The sequence below is a fragment of the Anguilla anguilla genome, chromosome 10 (assembly GCF_013347855.1).
Source record: "Anguilla anguilla isolate fAngAng1 chromosome 10, fAngAng1.pri, whole genome shotgun sequence".
Classification (NCBI taxonomy): domain Eukaryota; kingdom Metazoa; phylum Chordata; class Actinopteri; order Anguilliformes; family Anguillidae; genus Anguilla; species Anguilla anguilla.
In genome coordinates, this window is record NC_049210.1 from 34,053,581 (window position 1) to 34,064,191 (window position 10,611).

The following is a 10,611-nucleotide window of genomic DNA, read 5'->3' on the forward strand; positions in this document are numbered from 1 at the left end:
CAAAATCCTCAGATGGCCAGGGTAACATTCAGGTAACGGAGTTATCTATGGTGTCCCGCAGGACTGGATGAAATGCCTGCAAACGTTCTGCAGCAATCTGAGGAAGCCGACGCCGCCAACCACAAACAAGAGACTTCGGCAGGTACGTTAAGGCCGTTGGAAAGCCTGCCGCAGTTAGTCAAATTTGTGTCAAATTTGAATAGAGCAGGCTCCAACTGTCCCCGGGTGCTTCTGTGGAAACAATATGTGAAGCAAAAAATCTTCAGTTTTCTCATTTACTATTTGATTTTATTTTTAAAAATTGTTCTCCTGATACGTGTAATAAGAAGCATGCGGATGTACTGAGTAGTTAAATGAAATACTTGCATCAGGCTTGACAAGCAAAGTTATTAACTGTATTTGCTCGTATTCACGCCTGCGCAAATATAGATGAACGAGACCTCTTAAATGGATGAACATCAAGCAACAGGACTCCTGCATTTATGGCACAGTCTTTTCTTCGGAATCTAAGTCTCCCATTTAAAATTTCACAAATATCTGTCAACAAACATGGATGCAGCCAACCAATTTTAGTTCATCTCTGCCTAGAGAAGACGTCTGTGTCCATGTCTGATCTGGCAGCGAATTCAGCAACGTCGATTAAAGCTTCATTTACTAATAGTGCTCGACGTCGCTGTGGCGTGTTCTATATTCAGTCTAGTTTCAGAGAGTCAAAGGAAGTCGGGGGTGTTGCGCAGTAAATCACTGTGCATCTGCGACCGGTTTGCTAACTGCCGCTCCCGTCCATACCCGCGTAACCAAACCGAGCTTGTTTGCATAGGAACGGGAGTCAACTTTGGTAGTTGCTTCCTGTTTCTAACAGGACTCGTTACTACTGCTCGTCTCTCTCTATTTCACAGCCATACTAAGTGTGAACTTGAGAGACAATGGAGAGACCGTGAGGCCTTGTTCATTTTCCTGTTTATGTCTTCTGTGCCTGTTTGGCAGGTTAGCAGTTTACTCCTGTACGTGGAGGAGGCCCACAAGCTCCCGGTCAAACATTTTAGCTACCCCTACTGCAACATCTACCTGAACAGCGTGCAGGTAGCAAAGACACACCCTCGAGAGGGACAGAACCCTGTGTTCACAGAAAAGTTCATCTTTGAGTGAGTTTCCTTGCCTGTTCTACTATTTTTGTTTTATGCCATGCTCAGCTCAATTAACTCGATATGTATATAGGTCAGCGTTTTGGTTCGTCCATTTTGAATCTTATATTATTGCAAAATGGGTTTTTTTTCAACGTGATATTTTTTCCCCCTTTTCCCAGTGATCTGTCAAGTGATATCAACAGGTTTGAGATCAGCTTGAGCAACAAGACAAAGAAGAGCAAAGAAAGCGATATCTGTGAGTGACGTGTTTGTAACACCTTTATTACCACGGCATTACTTCTTTATAAATCACGTGCAGGAGATTTTTCTCAGCAGGTAGAAGGGAAATTACACCATTACACTATTTCACTTAATGTTTGCCATGTTGTACTTCAAAAAAAGATGATTTATAAAGATGTAATTTCACATGAATGCAGGTGTTGCGCGGACTCAGTGAAGGTTTTAGGAATACATATTTTAGATAAAAAGTGAGCATTTATATTAACATTTGTGTTTTATTTTTATCTTACCTGTTATTCATTTGTTAAAAACAATTTATTGAATATACACTGCCATACTGTGATACATTCCTAAGTGCAGTTCAGTGAGTTGCATCTATGACCAGGTTTCTCTGGAGTTTGCAGTGGTTCTAGCATTTACACTTAATCTGCTCAGACTTAATCTGCCATAACAGCCACACTGCTTTTTATCTTGCATAAAGAAGCTATTCCCACCCACAAATAATTAAGTTCGTTATTGCTAAAAATAAGAAAAACCCACACACTGTACCAGGAGTACAGTGTGTGGGAAGGCAAAGTTTGAGATTTCTCCAAGTGGGTTGTGTGTGTGCATGTGTGTGTGTGTGTGTGAGAGAGAGACCTCTTCAATGTGGTGTTTGATGTCCGTGTCCTCTTTGAGGTGTGTTTGTGTGTCCTCTTTACATTGGTTATATGTTGTGTCTCCCTGTTCTCACGGTGTGTGTGTGTGTGTGGCCTCTTCAGTTTGGTGTTTGATGTGCGTGTCCTCTTTGAGGTGTGTGTGTTTGTGTGAAAGGTGTGTCCTCTTCACATTGGTTATGCGTCGCGTCTCCCTGTTCTCACGGCCACTCCTAAAACGCCCCCACCCCCCCACCCCACCCCTCAGTGTTCATGCGGTGCCAGCTGAACCGCCTGCAGAGAGGCCAGCTGATCGACGAGTGGTTCCCCCTCAGCTCCCACGTCCCCCTCAAGGGCATCGAACCCGGGACCCTGCGGGTGCGGGCCCGCTACTCGGTGGAGAAGATCATGCCGGAGGAGGAGTACAGCGAGTTCAAGGAGGTACGGGTCGAACCGTGCAAGGAGAACCTCCCCCTCCTCCCCCCCTCCGTCCCCCACACACCCGCTCTGATTTATGCGCCCCGTCCCCACCAGCGCCAGGTAAAAGGACACCGTGCCGCTCTTCTAATCCTATTTCCAGTGGCACCGCTCAGAGGAAATGCTCTCAAGGGAAACTGTGAGGTGGATGTTTTACCGGCACTTATGAATTAGACTCACTCAGCACTTGACTCACGCAGCTGAAACTTTCCCTGTGGTTTGTTTTCACAAAACGTCTCAATGAATTAATTTCTATTTGGAGCATGCATCAAATACATACGGAAAGATAGACTATTCATGTCTTTTCGTAGACCTCGGTCTGAGAGTCCTGTAACAACACTACTGTACGTGGTAAAAACCATGACTTGACTTTTGTATCTTAGTGAGTGAAATTGGTGCAATGACAGATCATGGTAATTATTCCCAGAATAAGAGCGTGTAATGTGTGTTCAGTAAGCAGTGACAGTGGTTATTGTGTGTCCTTATCAGGAATTCAGGAAATTGACTCATGCGTCTTACTGGCCTGTGCGTGTGTGTGTGTGTGTGTGTGTGTGTGTGTGTGTGTGTGTATGTGTATGTGTGTCCGTGTGCCTGTGCCTGTGTGTGTGTGTGTGGGTGTGTGTAACTGTGTGTGTGTGAGTCAGCTCATCCTGTTGAAGGAGTTCCATGTGATCTACGCACTGGCCCATGTGTGTGGCCAGGACCGCACTCTGCTAGCCAGCATTCTGCTGAGAATATTCCGGCACGAAAGGGTGGAGGCGCCCCTCCTCAGAACACTAAACGACCGGGAAATTAACATGGAAGGTAAGCCCCTCCCCTTTTGCTCGGAACGCTAAACGAAAGGGAAGTTGACATGGAATGTAAGCCCCTCCCCCTTCCTTTATTTGAACCGTAATGTTATTGGAGTTTTTAAGCAAAGCCACTAGTACATTGGTTAGTAGTTACAAACATAATACAAGATTCGAACAGCACAACAAATTTTCAAAAACGCTGTATGGGCAATTATTTAAATTTAATAAAAGGTCATTGTGCTAATAAGAGAAAGCCAGGCAATTATGTAGCTTTTGTGTTAAAGCTGTAACAACTCTTAATAATACATTCTCTGTGTAATCATTGCTATGAATAATGTTTAGAAATGAATATTTTAAATGATATAAACAACATTGAAAACAGAGCAAGACCCCCGATTTTTTTTTTTTAGTAAAAGGATGTTATTTTCTTAAAAGTGACTTGTCACAGTGGGGATCTCAGTGACTTGCAACAAAGGACTTGGTGGTGACCCTTGCACAGAAAAAATCTGTGTGTGTGACTACACATAAACAAACACGGACTGTAGCATTTATGTATTTCTGTATGGCAGACGTGCTACTCTGGAATGCTAACGTGCTAACCCTGCGTCTGAAAAACTCCCAAGTGGCACCATCAGACACATGAAAGAGACGAGCATTGGACAGTTTGTGTAGTAAAAAATAGATAAGGAAAGGAAAAGACTTGCTCGCAGTGCGTTTCTTTGTATTGGAGGTACTGGTTAAAGGTGTGTGTTCTGTTTACGTTTCTTTTTTACCTTCCGATCAGACGAAGCGACAACGCTTTTCCGTGCCACCACGCTAGCTAGCACGCTCATGGAGCAGTACATGAAGGCCACGGCCACGCCCTTCGTCCACCACGCCCTGAAGGACACCATCCTCAAGGTCATGGAGAGCAAGCAGTCCTGTGAGGTACTCCCGACTGTTCGCGTGTCAGAGAATGTGCACTCTCATCGGTAAAGCCGTGTGGTTCTGTTTCAAAACAGAGCCAGGCTCATTTAATTTGTTCCTCGTTGTCAGTGTTTGGATGCTCTCCTCGTACTCGCCTTGTATAGCAATGTGATGCAGTTTTACGTTTGCTCTGTCTGTGTGGTCTTCTGTTAGCCAACTTTAGTTTAACTGGCTATTTTACATATTTGACCTCCCGGAGACTACAGTTTACTGTCAAAAAAATGAAACATCGCAAATTTGGCTTTGCCGCCAGTGTCAAAACTGTTGGAGTTTTTTTTTTATTGCTCTCTCGAGTGGTTGTTAAAAAAGCACCTGATACAGCTTTGTGAGTCAGCAAAACCCAGGAGAAAAGATGAGTGGTCATGCCAAGCATGTATGAATAAGCCTTGCGAAAGCTATTGAAAGGGTGGTTTCTTGGAAACTGAATTGCAAGTTTCATTTTGAAAACGGCCATGTAGAAATTTGTCATGTGAGTGTATTTGACGGTAAGGTCATTGGTATGAAGGATATTAGTTAAGCTTGGTTGGTATAGATATTACAGGTATTTGTGAAGGTGGGGTTATTCATAAGTACGTTAGTGGTATGGGTGTTGTCTGAGGGTGTTGATACTTGATACTAGGCTCATTATTGTTGTGCGATATTGTTATTAAAGAAAATGGATGTATCTGAGAGGATTGGTACTAAGAATTTTAATGTGATGACACTTTCAGCATTGTCTGCATGGCTTCTCTCTTCAGCTGAATCCCTCTAAACTGGAGAAGAATGAGGATGTGAACCTGAACCTCGCACATCTCCTGAACATCCTGTCAGAGCTTGTGGAGAAAATCTTCATGGCAGCTGAGATCCTCCCACCGTGAGTGGAATATAAATATGAATATAAATATGGAGACTTATATGGGATGTCAATATCTCCACATTTATACTGGATTTCTCGTCTACCATAGCGAGTAGCACCATTTGTAAAATTCAGACATTGATTGTAGACTGTGTAAATCTCTCTTGAAAAATGTACTACATGCTCAACTTCCACCCCCCCCCCACTGTACCTACTTTGCTGTGTGTTTAATTTTGACTGCATTTATGCTAGTTTTGCCCATTTGACGTAAACATATTTTGTAACTATGACTCAAGTTGTGTCAGTCAGAACAAACCACAAAGAAGGATGAAACGCTCATTGGTGGAGTAAACATTTAGCATGTTTACACTCGCCCTCTCTCCCTTCACATTCCAGGACTTTGAGGTTCATTTACGGATGTTTACAGAAATCAGTAAAACAGAAATGGCCTGCAAATACCACAATGAGGACGAGAGTTGTGAGGTAAATCTCTATGGTAGCATGTCTTTCTGCGGTCTGGTCTGAATTATTATATGACTAAGTGGTGATGTTATTTGCAGAAAGTGACTTTTACTTCTTGTATTTTAATATTTTTTTTTTTTTTGATTATTAGCTACTGAACCTCTAAACTCTTGAATGAATATTGATACACCAATATGTCAGCTTGCCTCTTGAGTCTCCATGTGCTGTAACGGTTGTTGTCATATTGATATGATCATATATATTTTTAATTAATTTCCTTGAAAAGTACAGACTTCTGTTACTAAGGAGGTGCTGCTTGGAGTGTGAACGTCTAAGCAGGAGAACTAAAAGCATTTATTGCCATTCGTTACTCTTTTCTTTATTTGTAATGTCTGGGAGCTCACTGGACATCAAAGGTTTTTGTGAATTTTTTTTGTTCTTTGTTCAGTGGTTTCTTTAAATAATTTATGCTGTTTACAATGAACAGCTGCTCGGTGCGATGATATTTTTCTCAATGATACCTGATTTGATTTAAAAGCCTTTACATCCCCATTCATATCAGGATAATGATGTATATTGTGGCATCCATATAGGGACATTTTGCATTGCAAAGCACCTTACACCAAGCCCAGTCAGCCACTTGCTTTTGGACTAGACTGACTTTATTGATTACTGCTGTCTCCTTGTTTAAGCCTTGAAGTCAGTTCTCATGTCTTCAGGGGAAAAAACCGTGACTCAGATATTTTTCCCTCGCTACAGTGGTTTTGTCTTCCTACGATTGATCTGCCCTGCAATCCTCAACCCAAGACTGTTCAACATCATCGCCGGTGAGTGCATGCCTTCTGAAGAATTACACAAACTGCTTTGGAATTTTTTCATGACGCGTGTTTAACGTGCGTTGGGCCTTTGTTAATAAAATGCCAGCGAGAATCAGTCCGAGGTCAGTGGTTTCCGTGATTTTTTTTTTTAAGTTGCAGTTCCGCGTGGCATCAGTACGCAAGCGTCTGTTCTCCCTGTTGATGCTGACTCAGTCAATTTGAACTTTTATTCTGGCGTAGAAAAAAATTGTTTAATGCTTAGTTCTGCTTTTACTCCTCAGAAGCATCAGATGTACCCTCCGGGTGGCTGCATGTCACCCTGGTTCAGAACCCGTGATATAGTATATGTGGTCATGTGTTGTTGCGTTTTTATGTTTGACTGCTTCCTCTGTGGTCTTCACTTCACGGTTCCCACGATCCACAGTTCTGTTCACCGGCGCTGTTTTCTTTGAAAGCGTCGTGCGAGGCTGCGGTGACGGGCGTTTTTTTTTTGTTTTGTTTCGTTGTGACAGACGCCCCCTCGTCAACGGCGAGCCGCACCCTCACGCTGGTTGCCAAGTCGGTCCAGAACCTGGCAAACCTGGTGGAGTTTGGCGCCAAGGTAATGTCAGCATTTACCTGAGAGGAGGGGGGGCGGGGGAGGGGTGTCACATACCTCTTTGTTTTCTCAGCGATTTTATTTATTATCGTAGAATGATTTGTACTGTTTGTCTGGTTACCGTGTGCTGCACTGTTGTGAAATATCCTGTATACTATCTTTCGTTGTTATTTCAACTCCATACCTTTTTTTCCAGTGCTCATACACACAGTTCTTTGAAAGCATAAGTTGGGTAACAGTTTATTAATATAAACCAAGCACGCACAGGAAATTACACCAGTGTTCATAAGACTGATGGTGGGTGGAGATACCTTGTGTTGTAAATCACTGACACGTTCATCACAAGGAAAAGCTCTGTGATTGGTCTGTGTCAGTGTCAGTGATTTATTGGTGGCAGATGGTGGCTCCACCCACTTTTTACTCGGCAAGCTTTGCAGTCCAATCACTAACAAGGGGGGAGAGATGTTTTGTTCTTCGGATATACAAAAGTTTCAATTTGAGATTCCGTGAAAATCCAAATATGTGACTCCCCTAGGACCTCCACTGTTGAACTGGAACAGAGGTCACGGTACGCAGAAATGAAAGAGATTAATGACATGCACACTTGAAAAATAATGGTGTGCTGGTTTAGCCCCGAACCTAGCACAACGTGCTCTCACTGCGAGCTGCAGCCTCTTGCTCCAGTGATTCTGTGACAGTATAACGACAGAGCGATCAAATGCTCGTTGGTGGGAAAAATTTCACAAAACTGTCATGTACGCAAGCCTGTGCTTTTTTTTTACGGTTATAAACGCTCGGTTTGAGCATCCTTTGGCTGGAAGACAGGAGCACGGTTCGTGGTCGCATTCGCAGTTTGGTGGAGAAATGAATCGGGGGAATCTCCAGCGTTAATGAGAAAATAGAGGGCTGGCAGACATTTTCTGCTGAAGTCCTCTCGACTGAGTGGTATTTGAAAAAAAGGGTGTGCCGGGAAGCGGCTGGAGCGCCGCTTCACTGCTGAGGCAGTGCTCGTGTGTCCCTTTCTGTTTGCTGACGGTGCTTTCAGCCAGCCTTGCTTTTGTCCTCTCCGTGTGTGCCTGTGTTATTCACTGCCGTGTCCGTTTCTGTAGGAGCCCTACATGGAAGGAGTCAACCCCTTCATCAAAAACAACAAGCACCGCATGATCATGTTCCTGGATGAGCTGGGGGTTAGTTTCCTTCGAAAAATTCATCCACTCCTCAGAAAAGTTAGAAACGGTGCGACCAGTCGTATTAATACGAAGGTAGAAAGTGACCTGCATCCCCGTTTTGTATAGAGAGGGAGTTTTTTTTTTTTTTTTTTAGCCTTAAAAGCAAGATGGAGATGTCTGAGTTGCTGGTGTTCCTTTGCCCTCCCCAGAATGTTCCGGAACTTCCCGACACTACAGAGCACTTCAGGACCGACCTGTCCCGTGACCTGGCCGCCTTGCACGAGATCTGCGGGACACATTCGGACGAGCTCCGCACGCAGAGCAACGAGAGGGGAGCGCAACAGGTCTGTGTGTGTGTGTGTGTGTGTGTGTGTGTGTGTGTAAGAGAGACAGAGAGAGAGCGAGATTGGTCATGAGCCAAGACAGGTCAACACAGCTTCACTTGAACTCCAAATAAAAATTATGGGGAAGTAAGGAAATCTCACTTCCCCGAAGTAGCGCAAATAAAATCAGAAATTTCCATTCCTCTGGAGAGGATCCAGGTTTCGCAGCTTTGGCACCAGACTGCTGGCGCCCAAGAGAGACAGCTGTTGATCACAAACCGGGGTGTGTGCGTGCGTGCTTGTGTGTGTGCGCACGCGTGCGGGTGTGTGCTTTACCCACGGCAGAGCGCTCCCATGTCGATTTTCGTTAATCGAAAGCGAAATGCGCTAATCCTGAAATGGAAACGCATTTCGCACCGGAGGGGGGTACGAGCCTTATTTCACAGTGAATGGAGAGCGGCTCCAAGCCTGGCTGCTCAGCCCCTGGTCCCAGAGGACCGCGCGGCCCGTGCCTTTTTTCAATTCCGCCAGACATCGGCCTCCCCCCATTCAATTACAGTAATTACACTCCGTTCAGCTCGCTCCGCGTCCCCCCCCCCCCCCCCCCGCTGGAGCCCGACCACCCGCGCAACCCCGAACGCACTTCTGCTTCGCGGCGGGGGGGGGGGGTCCCACTCCCCAGCCCTAATTTTAACACGCCGCGCATTTCAACCTCATTACCGTTTTCTTTGTCTTCGAGCGCTTCGATTTCCGCAAACGTTTTTGATCCGGGTGACCGAGCTCTGGTGAGCGTTCAGGGCTTTCCTGAGCTTTAGGTGTACGTAAGGAGGAGTCTTCCCTCAGAAGGAATCATTTGCTGCAGCGTGTTAGAGAAAACGATAGCATTAGCTGTCTGAGAAGAGAACTCAAGTTTTACAATGAATGTTGAGTGTTTGTTCTTTGTAATATGAGCCGTTCTTATATTTTTTATCTTTGTGATGTAAGCATTAAAAGTATTTCATTAAAAGCAATTAACAGCTCTGTGTGCTGGCAGTTGAGGTTGGGACAAAACCCAGCGGGTCGGAGGTCACAGGTCGGGGGTCGCCTGCTTCACTCGTGGTTGTTTGTGTCGTTTTGGCAGCACGTGTTGAAGAAGCTCCTGGCGGTCTCGGAACTCCTGCAGCAGAAGCAGGCGCACTACGCCAATTCCAACAGCAGCAGGTAGTGAGCCCCCCCCCCCGGCACCGGGAGCCGCACGTCGGACCCTAGCATGCTCCGCCTCCATCACCATGGCAACCCCGCGCCAGCCCCTCCCCCACCTCCCACCTCCATCTCGTCCAAGTACGCCTCCCACCGCATCCCACCCCTTCATCGCCACGGTTAGCTATGCAACGGCTGCAAAAAGCGAAAAGGACAACCCGGAACTGCCTCCCTGCACCAGAGACTGTTAAGACTGCACAGGAAGTGCTTGCTTATTGGTGCACACGCAGCTCTTTGATCTGGGATACACTAGACCCCCTACCCGAAATGTGGGAGGAAGGGGGCAGCTTGGTTCACCTAGTACTTGAGTGTTTTCAGCACATGTTGCCAAAGCATACTCTTAAAAGCAAAAAAAAAAGCAGTAAAAGCAAAACGGTGAACTCAAGGTGAGGAAGGTCAGCTGACAGGAAGTTGGGACCTTCATCTTGCAAATGTTTGCTTTGACACTTTTTATACTGTAATCTGTGATGGATTTGTTTCCAAAAATGTCAGCCTATTTGAGTGCTGAAAGAGTACTGTCATTTCCCCAGTTGTTGTACCTTATTATTTTGTCTTGAGCTCTAAATATGAAAGAGTTCTTTCAAAGAAAAAATAAATAAAACTTGTTTTATATCAAAAAAATAAATTCTCTTGCTGGAATCATGAGTAAAGAAATGGAGATAATTCCCACCCCAGCCTTAATTGTAATTGCTTTTTCCCCTGATTGCTTGGCTCAGACTTCCTTGAAACTTCTCAGTATTTCACGAAACACATAATTGGAGAAAAAAACCTTTAAATGTTTACAGCTGTACATTTTAAATAGTGCGAATTGTATCAGCACTGCTGCATGCACTATTAAACCCTTTTTGTAAAATAGATACTGAGTCATTCTTTTATTATCAATGTAAAAAATACAATAGCCAAAGCTCACATTGAAACTTGACTGCATACA

The 10,611-nt window shown here is 44.7% G+C and overlaps 1 protein-coding gene across 4 annotated transcripts in view; it reads left to right on the forward strand.

The window, feature by feature from the left end:
- Window positions 1-10,611, forward strand: part of rasa1a (RAS p21 protein activator (GTPase activating protein) 1a) — a 42,300-nt gene that overhangs the window by 26,608 nt on the left and 5,081 nt on the right. For 3 of the 4 annotated variants that reach the window (XM_035378780.1, XM_035378779.1, XM_035378782.1), the window contains exons 13-25: window positions 62-142; window positions 988-1,145; window positions 1,307-1,383; window positions 2,271-2,443; window positions 3,124-3,283; window positions 4,055-4,197; window positions 4,974-5,089; window positions 5,468-5,554; window positions 6,293-6,360; window positions 6,864-6,952; window positions 8,059-8,136; window positions 8,328-8,462; window positions 9,562-9,641. In XM_035378780.1, the coding sequence (XP_035234671.1) occupies window positions 62-142; window positions 988-1,145; window positions 1,307-1,383; window positions 2,271-2,443; window positions 3,124-3,283; window positions 4,055-4,197; window positions 4,974-5,089; window positions 5,468-5,554; window positions 6,293-6,360; window positions 6,864-6,952; window positions 8,059-8,136; window positions 8,328-8,462; window positions 9,562-9,641 (1,445 nt within the window). Of the gene's footprint in view, window positions 1-61; window positions 143-987; window positions 1,146-1,306; window positions 1,384-2,270; window positions 2,444-3,123; window positions 3,284-4,054; window positions 4,198-4,973; window positions 5,090-5,467; window positions 5,555-6,292; window positions 6,361-6,863; window positions 6,953-8,058; window positions 8,137-8,327; window positions 8,463-9,561; window positions 10,538-10,611 lie in introns of those variants that run through there. The other variant, XM_035378781.1, reaches the window with a different exon arrangement.